Raw genomic sequence first — 22,085 nt, forward strand, 5'->3', positions numbered from 1 at the left:
CTTTCAAGGATTCTTGTGGCACGGTAGTAGTTAAGGATATTCAAGTCTGAAATTGTCTGATTTTTGATCAGTAAGGGAATCAAGTCAGGAAAAGGCAGGCAAGTGAAGCTGAGGATAATGAGATCGGCCATGATGTCTTGGAATGGTGGAGCAGACTCAATGGGCTGAATGACCTGTTTCTGCTCCTGTGTCTTATAGCGTCCCTCCTTCTGGGCCAGATTCAAGCCTCAGGAACACAGCATGACATGTCTGAACATATTGCAAAATAAAAAGAGCCAAATTCTTAAAGGCTCTTGCAACACAATGGTAGTGTCCCTACCTCTGGGCCAGAAGGTCTAGGTTCAAGTCCAACCTGCCATGAAAGTGTGTGCAGACAGGTTGATTTAAAATACAAACTAAGTTTTTCTGTGGAGCAGTCATTCAACACGTTTGGGGTTGACCCAAAGGATGGTGGTTCCAGAGCATCCAGGAATATAGATTTTGCTCCCATCAGCTTTTGTTGTCACACAGTTCTGCAAGAAAAATGTAAGGTGTTCTTGTGGTACAGTAGTAGTATCCCTACTTCTGAGCCAGGAGGCCCAGGTTCAGATCCTACCTGGTCTAGAGGTATGTTATAATGTCCCTGAGCAGTTTGATTAGGAATAGATAAGAAACAGTTGAGTTCTTCCCCAGTGGTGCGTTGGTCTCTGCGCGGGAAAAGGTCCTAAAAGGAAAATTAAAAACAAGTGTTTGTACCATTTATATATTTAGAGTCAAACCTTTGTAAATTTCTGAAAGTGTTTTGCTGCCTGATTTGCCGAGCAGATATCACTATATCAAAGAAAAATAACATGAAGATTTCCATCCAAACTCACCTGCCTTGGAAACTCCACAAATTAAACTTCTTTGGCTTCAGTGACTGGTTCCCCTGAACTAACCTTTCTCCCTTCTGAACCGAACTCCTGATTCTCCTGAACTGAGACCTTGAACCTTCTGATCTGAAGCCCAAAATAAAACTAATGACTTGTTGGTCTGTTGTTAACACGGCTGTATAAAGATTCTATCTATTAATATGAGAGAGGTCCTTCCAGACCACAATTGCGTACTTTTTTGGAATTGATGCGTTTAGGTCACTATTCAAGATGATTTTCTGACCTGTTTTTAACAAAAAACACTTCACAGAACTAGCCCAAATCCATCTGACTCTTATAAAATCTAAATCCCATTGCATATTATATATATTGTACACAAAGGGTATGATTGCGTTAAATACAGCTTAGAGAAGGTTCATTCAGTTTGTTATTGGTTGAACGGCTCATCCTACTAAGAAAGAGTGAAAACTTTGGATCCATACCCTTTGAAATTTAGAAGAATGAGAGGTAATCTTATTGAACCATACTTTATTACGAAATACCAAATGAGGCAGCCTTTTGTGGAGGAGACTAGAATTAGGGGACTCAGTTTAAGAACGAGAAGTCTCTCTTTCAAAAAGACAGATGAAAATTTGCACTCTCTGGGATGGCTGTTAGTCTGTCAACTTCTACAGAAAGCTGTGGAGACAAGTTAATTGAACTGATTGAAGGCACAGTTTGCTATAGTTTTGATAGGCAAGGGAATTGAGGGTTATGTGGAAGCAGACGGAACAGTGGAGTTGATGCACAACCGGATACACCATGACCTTATTGAATGGTGCGTTGGTCTCTGGTCTCTTGTAGACCAGGCTAGAAGGGCTGAATGGCCTACTCCTTCTCCCTTATCCAACGTTCCTGTGATAAGGTTGTCCACTTTATACATAAAAAGGGCACCATGTAGTTAATCAGGCTTTTGTATACATCATGAATGCAATTAGAAAACTTATTATTCTGCATTTTTCATACAGTCATTGCTGTGATGCTTGTTACCTCAGTCGAAGTAAAGACTAGTTATTCTCTTCATCCTTAGAATATAGATTTTAAAATTGGATACTTTATTTTAATAGGCACCATTACATTACTTGTTGAAAGCATTGCTGAGAAAAAGCAGTGTGCTATTCAAGTTTTCAGTCTTTCATTCACTGAAAGTACATTCCACAGTTTGGTTTGTATCATTTGACAGAGATTTGAAGCTGGACATGTACATGGATTCTTATTGGAGGGACTACCCTTTACTGGTGAAGGCTTTGAAACAAACGTGTAAAATTGAACAAGGTAACACTGCTTTTCTTGGCATCTGAAATGTGGGGTTTCTTCTGCAAGGTTCAAAGTGAAGCAATACCTGCCCTTGAACTTCATACATGGCAAGTTTCTTCAGGCTGAGATTGCTGAGGACAAACTGAGGCACAGAGGCTACTGCATTGAAATCTGTCATGAACTTATTTAAAAAAAAACTACGTAACACATAACTCATTGCATATGTAAGTTTGGGTTTTAATTCAGCGTTGCTTCATATTACTCTGGCAAGAAAGAACTATCACAAACTTCTATTTTTGGGGTATGATGACAACTCAGTTCAAAGATGTACATATCTATTTTCAGGGATTATAGGTTTAAGGAGGGAAGAATGTGCTGACCTGATTGAGTCCATGCCAGTAACTGTGGAGCATTGGATTGAATGAACTGCTTCTGGGCCTTTATTACTCTGACTTTACAAAAGCATGACTGCAAGTTGGTCAGAAAGAAATTTGACTGGAAGGAAATTTAAATGTAACCCAGGGACAGTTTGTCAGTGAAATAAACATCACCTTGGCTGAGCTCAGCGATTAGCCCAGGCTTGAATCTGAGATCTTTTTGGTCACTTGACATCCTGTGAGGCATTTATCTGCAAGTGAGGACCTCCAGTTGTAAGATTAATGTAATAGTGCTTAAACACTGATCAGGTACTTAATGCAAATCTTAATTAAAAAGCTCATTTTTGACAAGCTAACTTAAATGCGCTGGATTTTGAGATTGCATCAGGTGATGAATCTGAAAGGAAACTTGATTTATTTATTTGATTTATTTATTGTCATGCGTATCTTGTTATAAAATATAGTGAAAAGTATTGTATATTGTCGCCACTCTCTGGCACCATCTTAAAACACAGAAAAATAAACCAAAGCATAGAATTCAAAGGCAGAAAATTGAAGAAATAAAGAAAGAAAACTTGTTACTAGCATAAAATTGTAGAACCTTTATAAAGCTATGAAGATTTTAAGATCTTGCTTCTTCAACACAGCACAAACAAGACTCATGCACCAGCCACCTTTTCTTACTGCTGAACCTCCTAGCATCTATCGATGGCTGAGTTCTTGTCTAAATGGTGATATAATGTCCTCTTTCCCTTACCTGCCTGGCATCTGTGAAAGAACAAAATTAATTGTGCAGGTAAGTCAGCATTTTGTCATGCTTTTGAGTTGCTTTCTTGTTTTAGAAAGACGGTGGGGGATTTTGGGAGAAGTTCAACTTTATGAATTTTATGACACTAATGCCAACTACAGATTACCATTTAAACTGTACAATATTTTCAGCAATATCCTGTATCTTGTTTCTCTTTCAAATTTGCAAATCTTTTGGCGAAATTGGCCGTTGCTCTTCCGTTTACTGATTGTTCCCAGCTACTTTGAATTTGTTACGTTAAATGTTGAACCAGCAGTTTCTGTGCAACATCTACGGATTGTCAGCTGTATTTTCAGAGGTCCCGTGGGGCTGGGGCACACATTGCTATCTTTCTTCGATCTTGCAATATTCTGTATACTTCTCAATCATCCAGATTTCTGTGTCAAACCTCAAGCACTGTCATTTTTGGAGACAGAGAAAATGTGATAGTCAAGACACATTTTTAAACTTGTCTGGTGTTCGTAGATATGATTAACATGAATAATTTGTTTAGTACTGAAGTGGGTAGGTGCTGTCAGTCAAAAACAGCAGTGCTAATACACATTTTGATGATTTTGTAGGCAATTTCACACATTTTACAAGATGAAGTGTTCACTCAAGCATGTAACCACCATAAACAATCTCTTCATATGAATAAAGCATACTGTTGTGGCTCAGTTTAAAAGAAACAATGACATGCATCTTTTTATTAAACTTGCTTTTAAACAAACAAAACTTTCTGGATGTTGGGACCAAAGCAAGGCTTTTAAATTTATTGCAGAGAGAGTGAGTGCTTTAAACTACTTCATTCTGAAAGCAGTTAAAAATAGCTTTGAAATTCGCCACACATTTTCCCCCCTGTTTCAGTGTCATGAAGTAAAACTGGTGAAAGGCCTTTTATGACAGAAAGTTTTAAAAAATTTATATATCAAATGCAGGTGTCACTGCCTAGGCCAGCTTTCATTGTACATTTTTAATTGTCCTTCGAATTTGTGACCTTTATTTTGTTTGTCTCTTTTCATTCTTCCCATTATCACTCCACAATTCCAGCAATAAATTTTTGTCTGGCCATTCCATGTTCGTGGTGTCTTGGAGTCAGTCGTAGAGGTTTACAGCATGGAAATAGGCCCTTTAGTCCACCCTGTCTATGCCACCCAGTTTTCACAGTTAAACTAGCCCATTTACATAGAAACATAGAAGCTAGGAGCAAGAGGCGGCCTATTGGCCTTCGAGCCTGCTCTGCCATTCTTCACAATCACGGCTGATCATTCAACTCAATAGCTTAGTCCTGCTTTCTCCCTGTAACATTTGATCCCATTTGGCCCAAGGCTATATCTAGTTGCCTCTTGAATACATTCAATGTTTTGGCATCAACTACGTCCTGTGGTAATGAATTCCACAGACCACTTTTTGGGTGAAGAAATGTCTCCTCATCTCCGCCTGCATTTGGTCCGTAGCCCTCCATATCTGTCACATCCATGAACCTGTCCAAATGTTTCTTAAATGACAAAATTGTACTCGCCTCCACCACTACCTCTGGCCGCCCGTTCCAGACCTCGCCACCCTCTGTGTGGGGAAGAAAATATTGCACCCTTGGATCCTTTCGTATCTCTCCCCTCTCAATTAAACCTATGCCCTCTAGTTTTATATTCCCCTACCGTGGGGAAAAACTGTTGACTATCTACCTTACCAATGTTTCACATGATTTTATAGACCTCTATAAGGTCACCCCTCAGTCTCGTACACTCCAGGGAAAAGTCCCAGCCTGTTGTTATAACTCAAACCTTCCAGTCCAGGTAGCATCCTAGTAAATCTTTCGTGCAAGCTTTCTATTTTAATAATATCCTTTCTATATTGGGATGACCAGAATTGCATGCACTACTTCAGACAATTTGGAATTTTGTGTTAACTGCAGATTTTGAAGTTGTGCCCTGCACAGTCTGGGCCTGGTAAATATCCTAACTCTGACCCAGGAGAATTCCATTGTATACTTTTCTGCAGTTCAGAAAAGGCACTGTTTATCACTGCACTCTGTTTCCTGTCACTCAGCCAACTTTGTATCCGCTTCCATAAGCTTTGACTATGCTAAGAAATCTATTAAATAACACAGCCACTCAACAGTATCGTTAGGCTCAGCTGCAAGAATTGTAAATCATATCTTGTAAATTAAGTGGCAACGTGAACTTTGTGCACTACCTGCATCAGAAGCAAAGGATGTGGGTTAATCTTCGATTGCAATCCGTACACCCGTTTTTGACAGCTATCCAATTTTGACCCTGTGGGCAGACCAGGGAAACTTGGGCTGTTTTCACCACCAATAGAGAAAGTTGAGGAAAGGTTGGGTATTCAAAATTATGAGGGGATTTGATGACGTAAACAACGTAAATAGACAAAAGAACCAGAGGGGAGAATAGCAAATTCTTATGATCTGGATGCATTGCCTGAGCAGATTCAAAAGTAACATTTAAAAGGAATTGAATAAATGCTTAGTTTACAAGCAATTGGGGTCATGCAGGGATATATGACTGCATGTAGAGCTCTGTCAGATTACAGGCACAGGCCTGATGGGCCAAATGGCATTCTGTACTCTATGATTATATTTTATGAAGAGGTTTTTCAGAACTTACCTCTTAATTGTGGCTTCGGTAATCTCTCATTAAGTTCCTGTTTGATGCCTGATCTTTGTGCAACTGACAAAATTGTGCATTTCTAAGCTGCACCAGATAATGAGTTGAAAATACATTTACAAAAGAGTCTTGAAAAGGTTGAATCAGTTTTGGTTAGTTAAGGGCTAAATTTTCTGCCATATTGTAAAAGCAGATGATCTATGAAGGCAGCAAGAGTATAGGAGCTGCGCTATCAGTGAGATAGAGCTGGCCTTGAGTGAAATATAGACAATGCCTGCAAAAACTGTGGAAGAACAGCAGATAAATTAATTCACCGAGACACACAAGTGTGGGAATTATAATACGTGTGTTGTAATGTCTTGTATAATGGTTAGCAGGGGTTGGCTAACTCATTTGACTGGATGGCTGGTTTGTGATCCAGAGTGATGCCAGCAGCGTGGGTTCTATTCCCACACTGGCTGAAGTTACCACGAAGCTCTCACCTTCCCAACTTGGCCCCTTGCCTGAGGCATGGTGATCTTTAGATTAGACACCTAACCAGATGTGTCTCCAACCCCTGTGGTCCTCTGGGAAGGTGGCGACTTTGCTTTTATGAAAATTTCTGTAACCCATCAGTTTAGTTTTACACTTCATGGTGATAAGACTGCCTCTTCTTGTGTGCACATGAAATAAACGATTGTTGGATCCTCATCAGTTTGTCGATGTGTCTGATGTCAGTGTATTTATACTAGTTCCGTCTTGCTTCCATTACTGGTTCGGCATTCAATTAGCTACTGCAAAATTTATGAAAGATTTGTAAACTTTGAAAGAAAAAGTCAGATTCCTTCATTTGTGATCACAGAAAAAAGAGAAATGTTAAATTCTAGTGCTTTGCAGAAATCTCAATTCAGGACTTTGCAATGATAATCATCTACATCCTGCAAGTTTTTAAATACTTGGGGTGAAATTCTACCCTGGGATTTGATTCTGAGAACCTCCCTCTCTTGTTACTAAGCAATAGCAAAAACAATGTAAAATATTTAAAATTGTCGGCAACAGTGAAAGAATAGTGACATATTTCCAAGTTGAAACAGTATGTGTCTTGTAGGAAACTTTGCAGATGGTATTCACACAAGTTGATGGTATTCTATTGGACTCCTAATTTGTGTATTGTAGGTGACAGAGAGGGTTTGGGGAGTTGGAAGGTGAATCAATATGAAACTCCCAACCTCTGACCTTCCTTTCTGTTACAGTATTTATGTGGCTAGGCCAGTTGAGTTTCTGGTCAGTGGTGAACATCATGGGGTGATGGGTAGATTCTTGGAAATTGCCTGCTATTTGTGTTGCAAGAATTAGGCTCAGAGATGGAAAAGGTTGATGAGCAATTTAACTGTAACTATTTCACAGACTATTGAATATATGGAGCAGACTCTGCAGGGTTAATGGAAGGGGTTTGCTTTTGGCAGATTAAAGAATTATCAGGATCTTTAGTTGAGGAAATGATTGCAGGGTATAAGGTTGTCAATTGGGATGTATGGTATTTTCTGAGTAAACTTGCCTTTTTTTTTTTGCAGAGTTTTGCACTCTACATACTTGGCGATGAGAAAGCACTGTTACAAGAGTCATCTAAGTACTTATCTCGGATTGCAGCAGGTATTTGGCTTGTCTTCAGATAATTTTCTGCCCTATCTAGAAGAGCGCTGGGTAAGTGCTCAGTCACAATGTTGATGGTCAACCCAGGTTTGCAGTAGACTTTTTCACAATGTCTACTGTCTAAATATTCCTCTCAGTGGGTTGGTTTTATCAACAAATAATTCCAGATCCAAACTTGGTCTATTTTCTATTACTGCCGGCTTTCACTAGGTCAAGTACCAATTGCAAGCTGTAGCCTGTGAGTGGTAGAAAGAACTGGCACAGGCAGCGTTGAAATCCCTCCTATTGCTAATCATCTAGCAACTAAAGATTGTTTTGCTGAGTAAAGGTTCCAGGGCTCCATGCTTTGAAGAACACATGGGAGTTAACCTCTGCAAGATTCAGCAGTACGTATTCCAGACTCATTGTCAGGAAATTACTTCATTTAAATTGCATCCAAAGAACTTACTTGGCTAAGAATGGTTTTGAAATGCATTAACTGCTAAAAGCAACAAGAACTGTGACCCAGAAATGGAATTCACTGGGGAACTGGCTCTTAAAGCTGTCATGCCTCAGAAAATGCTCTTTATCCTTTGAAGTTAATTGCTTTGGTGCTATGTTAAGATAAAGATGACCTATGGATGCAGCAGGCACACTGTTTTCTGGAAAGCTAAGTGATATAAGATGCAGATGTGGTTAATTCCTGCACAACCTCTTGCCCTGCAAAGATCCGCTGTCATTCTTGATTGAGCATGTACAGCAGAAACTAGGTGTTAGTGTTGGATCCAAGATGGAAAACTGTCTCCCAGGGGCAGTTCTTGAAATTTCTCCAAGGCAAGTTTGGAAAAGCAGGAATTGAATTCTGGAGCACCTTGTAGATCTGTTCTACAAATCGCAGGGAGGATGAAAAGTAGGCAGTTAATCATAAATTGTATTTGTGTAATTGGAGCCCTGCGGTTGAGCAACATGAGGAAACAGCATTGGAAATAATTTACTTTTCATCCACTTGCCAGAAGTTATATTAAAATATAATCTGTTTAGATCTCACAGCACTATTTAGAGCAAGGAGGCTGTCTCAATTTTTTCCCTCATTGCTTTTTTTGCGGAAGATTTCTGTACATAAGTGGCTTGGAGTTCGCCTAGTTTTTAAAAATATTCTTTCATGGGCTATCGGCATGACTGGCTAGGCCATCATGTAATACCCAATCCTAATTGGCCAGAGGGCAGTTAAGAGTCAACCACATTTCCACTCTGTTCGTTCACCCCATTGTCTATGCTTCAGAAGTACTCCATGAGCTGTGTAATCCTCTGTGACAGGCTGAGATCGTGAAAGATACCATATAAATACAACATTTTTTCTTCCTTTCATTTCAATTGTTTCTTCTTTTCTAAAATTGTTACTTAACTCATGGTTGACCCAGTCTTTCTGCAGGCCTGCAGATTTTCCACTTTTAAAGGTGCTTAACCCTTTAGTAACTCCTTTCTCCATATGTTAATTTCCTCTGATATTCCTCCACCTTAATGTCTATACTTGCATTGTCCTTTGATTTTGCAAAGACTGATGCAAGTTATTGACTGTGTCTATGCATTGGCAGCACAGTGGTTAACGCTGCTGCCTCACAGCGCCAGGAACTTGGGTTCAATTCCAGCCTTGGGTGACTGTCTGCGTGGAATTTGCACATTATCCCTGTGCCTGCCTGGGTTACCTCTGGGTGCTCCAGTTTTCTCCCATAGTCCAAAGATGTGCAGGTTAAGTGGATTGGCCATGCTAAATTACCCATAGCGTCTATGGGTGTGTTAGGTAGTTGGGTTAGCCCTGGGAAATGTGAGGTTACGGGGAAAAGGTGGGGGGGTGCTGGTTCTGTGTGGGATGCTTTTTGTAGGGTTAGTGCAGACTCAATGGATCAAATGACCTCTTTCTACAATGTAGGGATTCTATGGCTTCCATTACCTCGATGGTCTCTAATGGGCCCTCTTCTTTTCTATTCTTTATACATATTTTTTAAAAAACCCTTTGAGCTTTCCTTTATTCTTCTTACCAGTTCTTTCTCATGCACTCTCTTTGCTTTCCTAATTCTTTTAAGATCCTCTAAGGAGTCTGCTGTGTTGAACCCTTCAATATCTGCCATAAGATTTGCTTCTTTTCTTAACCCTAAATTTTAAGCCCCTTGACATCCAGGATTCAGTTTTTGAACCCACCCTTTGCCTTTATGGGAACATATTTGCCCTATTTCCTCCTTGAATGGCTCTCAATTTTACCTGCAAGTAATTGCTCCTAGTCCTCTTGGGCCAAATGCTATCTATTCTTAGTAAAATTAGCCTTTCCCCAGTTTAGAACTTTTATTCTCAGCCCGTCCTTATTCTTTTCCCTAACTATCTTATTCCTAACTGAGTTATGGTCACTATCTGACACACCTTTCACCTGCCTGGGCTCATTTCTGAATATTTAGAACTGTCCCCTCCCATATTGGGATTTCTGTGTACAGGTTTTAAAAGTTCTGATTGCAATTTAGGAATTTAGTTCCCTCCCTATCTTGCAGACTAAAACTAACCCACTTAATATTTGGGTGGTTAAAATACCCTATTATTACCGCCTTATTATGCTTGCACTTCTCTGAAATATGATTACATATTTGACCCTCTATCTTTCCTTGACTGGGAGCCTACAATGCACACTTAATGACCTGTTTGCCCTTCTGTGCATTTTAATTCTACTCATTATTTGATGATCCTTCCAAGATACCATCCCTCCTAATTGCTATAATTGATCCCTTGATTGACATCCGTCTCATCTGAATACTTCATAAGCAGGAATATGAGCTGCCAATCCTGCCCATCTTTCAGCCAAGTCTCTTTTGATGCTTTGATATCACACTCCCCACGTACCTGCCTGTGTCCTGAGCTCACCTGTCTTATTCCTTAAGCTCCTTGCATTAAAATATATTCCATCAAGCCTTGCTAAACTCAATTTTTTCTTAGCTAGCCCACTTAAAGTGCTGTTTCCATTTCAGCTTCTCTCCCTGCTGAACTCCTGGTCAGGATCCCATCCAAACTAAAACATGTAAACAGAAAAAGGCATGCATGCTGTGAAGAAAAAGTGCATGTTGCTTTTCCACTTTGACAGGCTAATTGTTTTGCAAAAGGGCAAGTGAGTAGCCGTTACACAGGAGTGGAATTCTCACTGCTCTGGGACCTCAGAATCTTGTCCCATAGGCTAGGTGCACGATTCATGGCACTTGATGAAACATAATGAATCATCGGAGCCGACCACGTCGTTAATGAGAGATTCCAGCAATGGTCAGGATATGCTTCAGTTTCTGCTCAATACAAAGGATTGTTAAAATATGTGTGTCCACAATGGTATTGTAACGCACACTATGTGATGTATGTAACAGTTGGAAGGGCTGAGATTAAAACATCATGCTCTTGTGTAATAATTCTGCCACCTTTAATTGCTAAAACTTCTAAACTATTTAACAGGACAAAGGAAACAGCAAACAGAGGAAGACAACAAAAGGTAACAAACGTTACAAGTGATATTGCCTGCTCATTCTGCAGGTGCTTTGCACAAAATCCCTACTTATTTGTTTACATTTTTCCCTCTGTTCTCAGGCTTAGTTTGAATCCATGCGCCTTGTCTTCCAGCTTAGCAACGAAGTTGGTGGTTTCACTCACAAACCTAGGTAAGCTTCCAAGAATTTTTAAATATCTGACCAGGTGTGGCCAGTGGTGCATGGAGTCTGAGCAGCAGAGCTTCATACAGTCCAGCTGGTCGATGGCTACAGTTCGCCCACACTTTGAGCCCGAAGAACTGAGCTGTCCTGTTGTCAGGAGGGCAGGAGTTCCTCCTTGGCAGGTAGGGAGGAAAGGGAAGTCAGATATTATGAGTTGGAGCCTTAGAACACCTTTTGTGTCCAACTAGGGGTGCCTGTTACCAAGTACCAGTTGAAGCCATTTGCAGCACACCTGAGCTGAGATTAGCCATTTCAGCACTCACAGGAATCAAAAGTGGTTTATGGCACAACTGGGCAATAAAGTGGTTTGGTGAGTTGCTATTGCCTGAGTTCTCTGCTGAAACAAAGTTTGATTGGGAGGTACTTAGTGGCTTATATTCTCCGCAGATAAAGGAAGCTATGGCATTATGAACTTCAAAGGGAAATGCAAGGCTTCACAAGAGAGTTTGCGTATTAGTGTAGCTCAGACCTGAGGAAGAGTCACTCAATTTCTCTCCACAGATGCTGCCAGACTGGCTGAGCTTTTTCAGCACTTTCTGTTTTTGTGCCCATGTAAGGGTGTTTAGCGTAAATGTCACCTGTGGTTGTATTACTTCTGTAGGGTTTACCTTAAAGGATTTGGAGACTGTTCCCTTTGGGGTTGCACTCCCAATACGTGATGCTATTTATCATTGCCGTGAACAACCTTCCTCAGATTGGTCTGAAGCAGCATGTTCTCTTATTGGACGCCAAGACCTTTCCAAGCAGGCGCATGAAGGAAGTCTACACAAGACAAAATCTGTAAGTTTACACTAAATTGTGTGCCAATATGAGATATTGGAACGGAAGGTTTTATTTGTGAAATCTGACAGTAATTTTGAATTCTGAATTTAGTTTTTAATTAAAATGCTATTCCTGCATATATCAAGTGTCAAACATGTGTACTATACATCAGACCTTGTGAAGATGCTGCAAGTTAGAGGGATTCAACTCTGAAAGTACCGCAAAATCTGGCGTGTAAGCTGAGCCTGTGGACCTACATTCCCTCTTCATTTTTCTCGATTGGATAGTTCATTGGTTGCACTACACAGGACATTCTGGAATGTGGAGTGTTGTATGGTTTACAGTGAGAACATCGGCTCTCACAAACCATGATCAACATCCTGGGGGCTAGCATTGACCAGAAACTCAGCTAGATGAGCCGTTTAAAGACAAGAGCAGGTCAGATGCTACGAATTCTGCAGTGAGTAACTCCGCTCCTATCCATCGCCTACAAGGCCCAAATCAGGACTGTGATGGAATGCTGTCCATTTGCCTGGATGGGTGCAGTTCGAGCAAAACGCCAAAACTCGACACCATCCAGGACAAACCAGCCCACTTCATTGGTACCCCATCCACCACCAACACTCAGTAACAGCAGTGTGTACCATCTACAAGATGCACTGGAGTAACTCCCCCAGCCTCCTTCAGCAGCACCTTCCAAACCTACAACCTCTGCCATCTAGAAGGACAAGGGCATCAGAAGGAACACTACTACTCCCTCCAAATTCCCCTCCATTCACCATCGTGACTTGGAAATGTATCGCTATTTCCTCAATGTCACTGGGTCAAAATCCTGGAACTGCTTCCTGAACATCACCGTGGGTATCCCCACCCCCAAAGAAGGAAGTGTCTCAGGAAGGCTGCTCACCACCATCTTCTCCAGGGTTATTTTTGGGGTGGGCTGTAAATACTGGCTGACCAAAACTGCCCATATCCCATTGACAAAGACAGGTCTAAAGTTGCTGTGGCAGTATAGAGGAACTTATGGTAGTGAGATGACGTTTGTGTTAATGTAAATAAGAAGATTATTTGGAAATATTAGTCAAGCAGTTTCTGCGGGCCAAGTTACTGTTTCAGGCTGATGGCCTCTCATCAGAACTGTTGCGGGAGGTAACTATTAGTTTAAGTCTTGAGTGGTGAATGTTGAAAGATGGCTGTGTATGGAACAACTGATTTCGCCAACGTAATACATAAAATGATTTAACCACCCCGTGTGACCTCATGACTGATATCAATCAAGGTATTGTTTCATTAAAAGCATAGAACATAGAACATTACAGCGCAGTACAGGCCCTTCGGCCCTCGATGTTGCGCCGACCTGTGAAACAAATCTGAAGCCCATCTAACCTAAACTATTCCATTATCATCCATATGTTTATCCAATGACCATTTAAATGCCCTTAAAGTTGGCGAGTCTACTATTTTTGCAGGCAGGGCATTCCACGCCCTTACTACTCTCTGAGTAAAGAACCTACCTCTGACATCTGTCCTATATCTATCACCCCTCAATTTAAAGCTATGTCCCCTCGTGCTAGCCATCACCATCCGAGGAAAAAGGCTCCCACTGTCCACCCTATCTAATCCTCTGATGATCTTGTATGTCTCTATCAAGTCACCTCTTAACCTTCTTCTCTCTAATGAAAACAGCCTCAAAACCCTCAGCCTTTCCTCATAAGACCTTCCCTCCATACCAGGCAACATCCTGGTAAATCTCCTCTGCACCCTTTCCAATGCTTCCACATCCTTCCTATAATGCGGTGACCAGAACTGTACGCAATACTCCAAGTGCGGCCGCACCAGAGTTTTGTACAGCTGCAACATGACCTCATGGCTCCGAAACTCAATCCCTCTACCAATAAAACCTAACATACTGTACGCCTTCTTAACAACGCTATCAACCTGGGTGGCAACTTTCAGTGATCTATGCACATGGACACCGAGATCTTTCTGCTCATCCACACTACCAAGAATCTTACCATTAGCCCAGTACTCTGTATTCCTGTTACTCCTTCCAAAGTGAATCACCTCACACTTTTCTGCATTAAACTCCATTTGCCACCTCTCAGCCCAGCTCTGCAGCTTATCTATGTCCCTCTGTAACCTACAACATCCTTCTGCACTATCCACAACTCCACTGACTTTGGTGTCATCCGCAAATTTACTAACCCATCCTTCTACGCCCTCATCCAGGTCATTTATAAAAATGACAAACAGCAGTGGCCCCAAAACAGATCCTTGAGGTACACCACTAGTAACTGAACTCCAGGAAGAACATTTCCCATCAACCACCACCCTCTGTCTTCTTACAGCTAGCCAATTTCTGATGCAAACCGCTAAATCACCCTCAATCCCATGCCTCCGTATTTTCTGCAATAGGAAGCAGCTACTGTATTTGGGAGTGCCTAGGGTACCTGGCACCCTGGTCATTCTTGGACCATTCAACCTCCAACCAAATTTAAGGGTGCGAACTCCAAACTGCTTTTTGTGCATCCTCCTCTTTTTCCTGACCGCCCCCCCAACCCACGCACCCTCCCCCCTCCTCCTCCTCCCCCAGCTGAAGTTGGTTTTCAACCCATGGGTACAGTTTCCCATGACCTGGTCACTCAGCACTATCTTGGCCAAGCTGTTGGTGTGTGTATGCAAGGCTCCAATGGAGGGGGAGTCGTGATGTGAGCTTCCTTCCCTCATGTCCGTTCTTCCAACACGGATGACTGGAATCTAATCAGGGTTAGGAGCCTTGACTGTTTATCCCTCTTCACAACCCAGAGTTCTAAGACCAAATATAACCCACACTCCTCCAGTCCAATCCAGGTTAACGGGATTCTCCAGACAAACAAGGCTGAGTCAGTCACTACAAGGCCTGTGTCCAACAGTGTGCCACAAGGATCGGTGCTGGGTCCTTTCATCATTTATATAAATGATTTGGATGTGAACAAAGGAGATGTGGTTAGTAAGTTTACCAGATGACACCAAAATTGTAGATGCAGTGGACAGTGAAGAAGGTTACCTCAGAGTACAGTGGGACCTTGATCAGATTGGCCAATGGACCGAGGAGTAGCAGATGGAGTTTAATTTAGATAAATGTGAGGTGCTGCATTTTGGAAAGGCAAATCAGGGCAGGACTTGTACACTTAATGGGAAGGTCCTGGGGAATGTTGCTGAACAAAGAGACCTTGGAGTGCAGGTTCATAGTTCCTTGAAAGTGGAGTCGCAGATAGACAGGATAATGAAGAAGGCGTTTGGTATGCTTGCCTTTACTGGTCAGTGCGTTAAGTATAGGAGTTGGAAGGTCATGTTGTGGCTGTACAGGACATTGGTTAGGCCAGTTCTGGAATACTGCGTTCAATTCTGGTCTCCCTGCTAAAGGAAGGATGTTGTGAAATTTGAAAGGGTTTAGAAAAAATGTACAAGGATGTTGCCAGGGTTGAAGGGTTTGAGCTAAAGGGAGAGGCTGAATAGGCTGGGGCTATTTTCCCTGGAGTGTTGGAGGCTGAGGGGTGACCTTATAGAGGTTTATAAAAAGGGGCATGGGTGAGGTAAATAGACAAGGTCTTTGCCCCAGGGTGAGAGAGTCCAAAACAGAAGGCATAGGTTTAAGTTGAGAGGGGAAAGATTTAAAAGGGACCTGAGAGGCATCTTTTCCACCCAGAGGGTGGAGTGTGTCTGGAATGGGCTGCCAGAGGAGGTGGTGGAGGCTGGTACAATTACAACATTTAAAAGGCGTCTGGATGGTTTTTGAATAGGAAGGGTTTAAGAAGGATATGGGCCAAACGCTGACAAATGGGACTAGATTAATTTAGGATATGTGGTCGGCATATGTGGATGAGTTGTACTAAAGGGTCTGTTTCCGTGCTGTACATCTCTATGACTCTATAACAGAGCTATTCCCCTCTAAAAGGTTCAGAAACCGCTGTGTGCTAACCTGATCGTGTTTGCAGGCAATCGGGCATGTGTTACTGTCAGATGGAGGCTCCGACACTGAAGCTGAGGAGGAGGAAGATGGAATGAATGACATGAACCAGGATTTGATGTCTTTAATCTGGAACGAAGATCTGCGAGTTCAGGAGGTTCGCCGTCTGCTTCAGAGCACGCACCCGGTCCGTGTTAACGTGGTACAGATGCCAGAAATGAGTGACCACGAGTATATCGAAGAGAAAGAAAACAGGTAAAAACATCCGAAAGCAACATTCACGTGATCTTAGTTTACAGTCGGGTCTTCGGAGTTGGTCTCATTTTATCCGGTGAGTGGGGGGTGGGGGTAGTGCAGCAGAACCTGTGACCACAGTCGATCAGATGGACCCGAGTGGGTCATGAGAAATGGCACATGAAGGACTGAAATTTTACCAGTTGGTGTGGGAAGGGAAAGATTGAGAGTCAGGGTTGGGGAGGGGGTGATAAGCTGTTTTGTCTTTGAGCATCTCCGGATAGTTTAGGTTCTGGGCAGCTCTTGTGGAAGTTCTGGAGTCAGTAGGTCTTCCTACTTCCACAATTTGAGTCTATTCTCTAAAAAAGAGCTGGCAGAGACATAATGGACTCAATGGCCAGCTTCTGTGATGTCAACTTCTTACACAATACAATGAGAGGCAATGCTTGAAGATTCAAGCAAGAGAAAATGTGTCACAAGAGTGCTGTTGTGACCTATTTATTAATTTACAGCAATTACAACTCGAAAGTACTAGATGCAGCTTTCAGATAGAGTAAGGAGTGACCTTCTATCTTCCAGCTCGTGTGTCATGAGATATCGAGCCATAGAGTCTTAACAGCACAGTCCAACTCATCTGTACTGACCCGACATCCCAATCTGACCTGGTCCCATTTGCCAGCATTGGGCCCATATCCCTCTAAGCTGTTCCTATTCATATACCTATCCAGCTGCCTATTCATATACCTATCTAGATGCCTCTTTTAATATTGTAATTATACCAGCCTCCACCGCCGCCTCTGGCAGCTCGTTCCATACACACAGCACCCTCTGTGTGAAAAGGTTACCTTTCAGGTCCTTTTGAAATCTTGCCCCTCTCGCCTTAAATCAGTGCCCACTAAGTTTGGACTCCCCCACCTGAGGAAAAAGACCTTGGCGATTCACTCCACCCGTGCCCCTCATGACACACTCCAGAAATTGGAGCACAAGATCATTGATTCATTGCAACACTGCGTGAGTGGTCCACTGTTAGAGGTGCTGCCTCTTGGCTGAGGCGTTAAATTGATCCCCTTCAGGTGGCCAGTAAATTTTTTTTTGTTTGTTTATTTTTGTGGGATGTGGGCGTCACTGTCTGGCCAGCATTTATTGTCTGTCAAGCTTCTTGAGTGTTGTTTGAGCTGCACTCATCCAGGCAAGTAGGGATTATTCCATCACACTCCTGACTTGTGCCTTGTAGGTGGTGGACAGACTCTGGGGAATCAGGAGGTGAGTTACTCACCAAGCCTCTGACTTGCTCTTTAGCCTCAATTTGGAGAAGAGCTGGGGGCCAGTAATTGTCTTTCGCCCAACACCTAAAACACCTCTGGTTATTCTTTGCGGGATCTCACTGTGTGTAAATTGACTGTCACTTATCCTTCACATTGAAAGCATTTGATTGGCTTTCAAATGCGTTGGAAGGTTCTAGGGTCATGAAAGGCACGATACAAATTCAAGTTCTTTTATTCTATTGGTGAGACTTGACAAAAGTGTTAAGAACTAATGTATGGACTTCTGCTATTTCTTTATCAATTTTTTCAGCTATCAGCTTCCTTGTGGAAGGCACCGATCCTCGGCTGGGGGTCGTGGGGCACCGATCCTCGGCTGGGGGTCGTGGGGCACCGATCCTCGGCTGGGTTGTAGCGCTCATCAGCCTCCAGTGCCTTTACAAAGGGACTATACTCTTCAATGGCTGAGCTCAAACGATGTTGGCAGCGGAGGATTCAGCTGTGGTGGGGAGCGTGCGAGATTGGGAAGGGGGAAGTTACAACCAGATTTACTGTTACAGTCGTCACACCCAGATTCAATTCTCTGGTCAACGGCTGGCCTGGAAAGCATGGCTGAGATGTACTAATCTGGTACAAACCTGCAATTGAACTTGTGGCTTTCCTTTTCTATACATTTCAACTACTCAGATCCTTAACCCGTGGTTACACCAAATATGAAGAATTGCACTGAAATGTTTTGGTCTGAACTCTGTTTTTAATAGAACTATTTACTTTCTGTGGTTTGGGCAGGGCTCTGACATAATGCACACCTCAGTACAGCAGTTTATTAGATTCCAATAAACAGGAAATTACTGGTCTGCCCTTTTGTTCACCTCAGTTTGATTCAGAGATGAAACACATTCCTCATGGAAATCTTAGCACTTCCTTTCTCTCCCCCACGCCTCTCCTCCAACGCTCCAAACCTTCATTTCTACCTTCAACGATCCCCACCATGGTCTCCAATAACCGCCATTTAGATTGTGGGGTGGTGTGTCCAATCCTTGCTTTATCAGGTCCACCATTTTGAAAAGGGGAAACTTAGCCTGTGTTGCTAATTGTGCTTAAACCATTGCAATTCACGACATAATTCTGGATCCCTTTTGCAGAGATGTTTAGCATTTGCTCTCTAAATCCTGAAGATGAATCAGTTGAAAGTTTCAATTTTCCTGACAGAAAAAATTAATGGTCATGAAACCAAAGCATTTTAGGTTAGCCATGGGTCTAATTGAATGGAGCTGCGTAACCTGTGTTTCTGTGTCCCTTTGCTTTGTCTAATGTCTTATACACAACTATTTAACACAGCGTAGTGTTTCCTGTCTCGTATGTGTCTGCTTAATTTGGTTGCCAAACACTTTATGATAGGGACCAATATATAGTTCCACATTGTAGTATATTTTCAATTATCTATTCCTTATTATAAAATTCATTTTTTTAACTTTGGGACAGGTTACTACAACTGTGTCAAAGAACTATGGCACTTCCTCCAGGAAGAGGGATGTTTACTCTGTTCTCTTACCATCCAGTACCAACTGAGCCACTTCCTATTCCAAAATTAAATCTCACCGGTGCGTATTTCCCGATCGAGCCTGTGATATGTTGTTCAAGTTGTTATGGTGGTGTTCACATTCCTGGAAATCAGCTGGTTTCACATGTTTGAACAGATCGCTGTATGGAAAACCAGCTGTTGCATCGCTGAGAGAGAGAGAGAGAGAAAGAGAGATTGACAGTGTCCTTGTACCTGAGTTTCGCTCTGCAGTCATACTGAAAGTCAGCATTTGTTACTGGTTGTAGATGGCTTCTGTGCAACGCTCTCAGGCAATTGCAGCTCATTTTTAACTGAGTGAGAGGCCACAGCTCACAACTGCTTTCATTCGAAACTAATCTTCAAATACCAGCAATCTTTTCAGATGAATTATGATGACTGATAAACGAAATGAAAATATCACCTTGGTTCAGTTGGGTTTGCGATTACAGTATGTTATTGAATTGAAGACTATTTTAATCTCTGGCTTGTACCCCATCCTCACTACCCCAGCTCTTCTGTCTCTGTATGCCCTTTCCTATCTTTAGTTCCTTCACCATAACTCTCTGCCATGACCTGCCCCTTAATGTGCCCTTTTAGCCACTCAACTGCTTTCTCCCTTGACCCCTCTCTCTCTCCCTGAACCCTGCCTCCCAGTCTTTCCTGCCCAGCCCTCCATCTCTCCTACCCTGTCTCTGTCACTTTCCACCCTCCATCCTTCACATCACTCCATTCTTCCCTCTGCTCCCCCCCCGCCTCCCGCTCCTCCTGCCTCTCTGTTCTCCCTCTCCCCTACCATTCTCCCTCCTATTCCTTCCCTGACACCCCTCCCTCCCTTTTCCCCATCTCTCAACTTCACACCCCTACATAAATACACAATTACTAATTAATTACCCGATCGTGGTTGATAAATGAGCAAAATCCAGTCCAATCACTGGCATGGACACATTGGGCTGAAGGGTCTTTGCATGCTCTAAAAGCTATGATGCTGGGAGACAGAGGGTGGTGGTAGAGGGTTGTTTTGTGGACTGGAGGCCTACGACCAGCATTTGTGCTGGACCCGCTGCTGTTTGTCATTTCATAGAATTCCTACAGTGTGGAAGCAGGCCATGTAGCCCATCAAGTCCAGCACTTGGTCCGTGGCCTTGTATACCATGGCACTTCAAGTGATTGTCTAAACAATTCTTAAATGTTGTGATGGTTCCTTCCTCGATTAACCTTTCAGGCAGTGAGTGCCAGATACACATCACCTTCTGGTTGAAAAAATTCTTCCTTAAATCCTCTCTCAATCTCCTGTTCTTTGCCCTAAATCTATGCCCCCTAGTTATTTATCCCTCCACGAAGGGAAAAGTTTCTTCCTCTCCATCCTGTCAATGCCCATCATCACTGTGGAGACCTTAATTATGTCCTCCCAAAGGTTACTCTGCTCTAGGACACTATCCTGAGGAACTTTGGCAGAGATGTCCTGGTTTTGAGATGCTTGACTTCCAACCACTGTAGCCATCTTCATTGGTCATGGTATGACTCCAGCCAGCTGAGAGCTTATCTCTGATTCTCATTGACTGTAGTTTTGTATGAGCTCCCCAGTGGCATATTCAGTTAAACGCTACCTTGGTGCCAAAAGTAGTTGCTCTTGCCTGACTTCTGGTATTCAGCTCTGCTGCCTATGTTTGACCAAGGCTGTAAGGAGATCAGGAGCCAAGTGTTCACCAATAAAACACAGCGTCAGTGAACAGGTTATTCCTTCGCATGTGCTGCTTGATAGCACTGTTGACAACCCCTTCCATCACTTTCCTGATAGTCAAGTGTAGACCGATGGGATGGTAACTGGCTGAGTTGAATTTGATTTGCTTTTTGTGTACAGCACACAACTGGGCAATTTTTCCACATTGTCAGGTGGATGCCAGTGCTGTGCACCCTGTCTCGGTCGCCATCCTGCCCCTCCCTCTTTCTCTCTCTTCTCCCCTTTATCCCTCCCTTTTCACCACCACTCCTCCAAAAAATCACAAAGGGACAAAATTTACCACCAAAATGACAATTTATCAAGTAAATTGTAGGCAATATTACAACTGACTGTCACTGTCCATTCTGCTCACTGCTGCTGTTTGATGGGTTTTTTTCATTTGCACAGTAATTTTAATTTCCGAACCACTCAGCTGTCAGTTTGAAAAATACTTAACTGTTAGCTTTTTTTCAATACGGAATATATGAAATGGCTTCAGCTTAATGTGTCATCTCGAACATTATCTCATTTGTTTAAACACAGATTTGCTCATCTGCAATGGTCTTGTTTTCCTGACTATTTGCATATAATTGGACTGTGCAGTTTGAAACTTTCCTGTGGTAAAAGTTTGGTTTCGACAAAAGCAGTGAGTTACATGGAAGGAACAAAAGTTTCAACTGTTCCAGCATATGAATCCGGGAGTATTTTCTGCGTTGGATTGATTTTGTACAATGCTGTCATTCATGCAAAGACCTATCCAAAAACCTCAAACATTTGCCTGAGGCAAATACAATTCTGTGAGCTATGTAGTGCACAGTTGACGAAAATGTTTGCATGTTGTTGAGCTGACTATGCAAGCAAATTTCCCATTTTGTTCTCAGCCTGTGGGTGATGTTAGTGAGAACATGTTTAGACGATTGGTTTAGACGATCGGTTTAGATGATCAAAGCTTGTGTGGTGTGCAAATGCTAGCATCCGTCAGACAGGCCAAATGGCCTGTTTCTGCACCTTGGAACAAATGTCACTCTCTAGTGGCCACAAGAAAGTGAGATGAAGTTTTCTTGAACTGCTCATGAGCTAATAATCTCCCTAAGGCGATACAGGCTGGAAATTCCAGAAATGAATGGCTGATGAAGGCATAGAATCATGAATAGTTACAATGCAGGGGAGAACTCAGCCTTGCTGATTTTTATTTTTCTTTTTGGATAATATCCTGAAGACTTTAGTTAGGCTTCAGCTGGAGCACTGTGCAGTCTGGTCACAGGAATGATGCGATTGCAGTGGAGAGAGTGCAGAGGAAATCCTCCAGGA

General features: G+C 42.4%; 1 protein-coding gene across 1 annotated transcript in view; it reads left to right on the forward strand.

The window, feature by feature from the left end:
* Positions 1-22,085, forward strand: part of anapc1 (anaphase promoting complex subunit 1) — a 199,978-nt gene that overhangs the window by 63,969 nt on the left and 113,924 nt on the right. The window contains 8 exon segments of the mRNA XM_048596681.1: positions 2,074-2,165; positions 3,172-3,320; positions 7,492-7,570; positions 11,030-11,066; positions 11,162-11,232; positions 11,885-12,063; positions 16,023-16,249; positions 18,976-19,094. Of these exon segments, the coding sequence (XP_048452638.1) occupies positions 2,074-2,165; positions 3,172-3,320; positions 7,492-7,570; positions 11,030-11,066; positions 11,162-11,232; positions 11,885-12,063; positions 16,023-16,249; positions 18,976-19,094 (953 nt within the window).

Source organism: Rhincodon typus, chromosome 5 (genome assembly GCF_021869965.1).
Source record: "Rhincodon typus isolate 14 chromosome 5, sRhiTyp1.1, whole genome shotgun sequence".
Taxonomy (NCBI): domain Eukaryota; kingdom Metazoa; phylum Chordata; class Chondrichthyes; order Orectolobiformes; family Rhincodontidae; genus Rhincodon; species Rhincodon typus.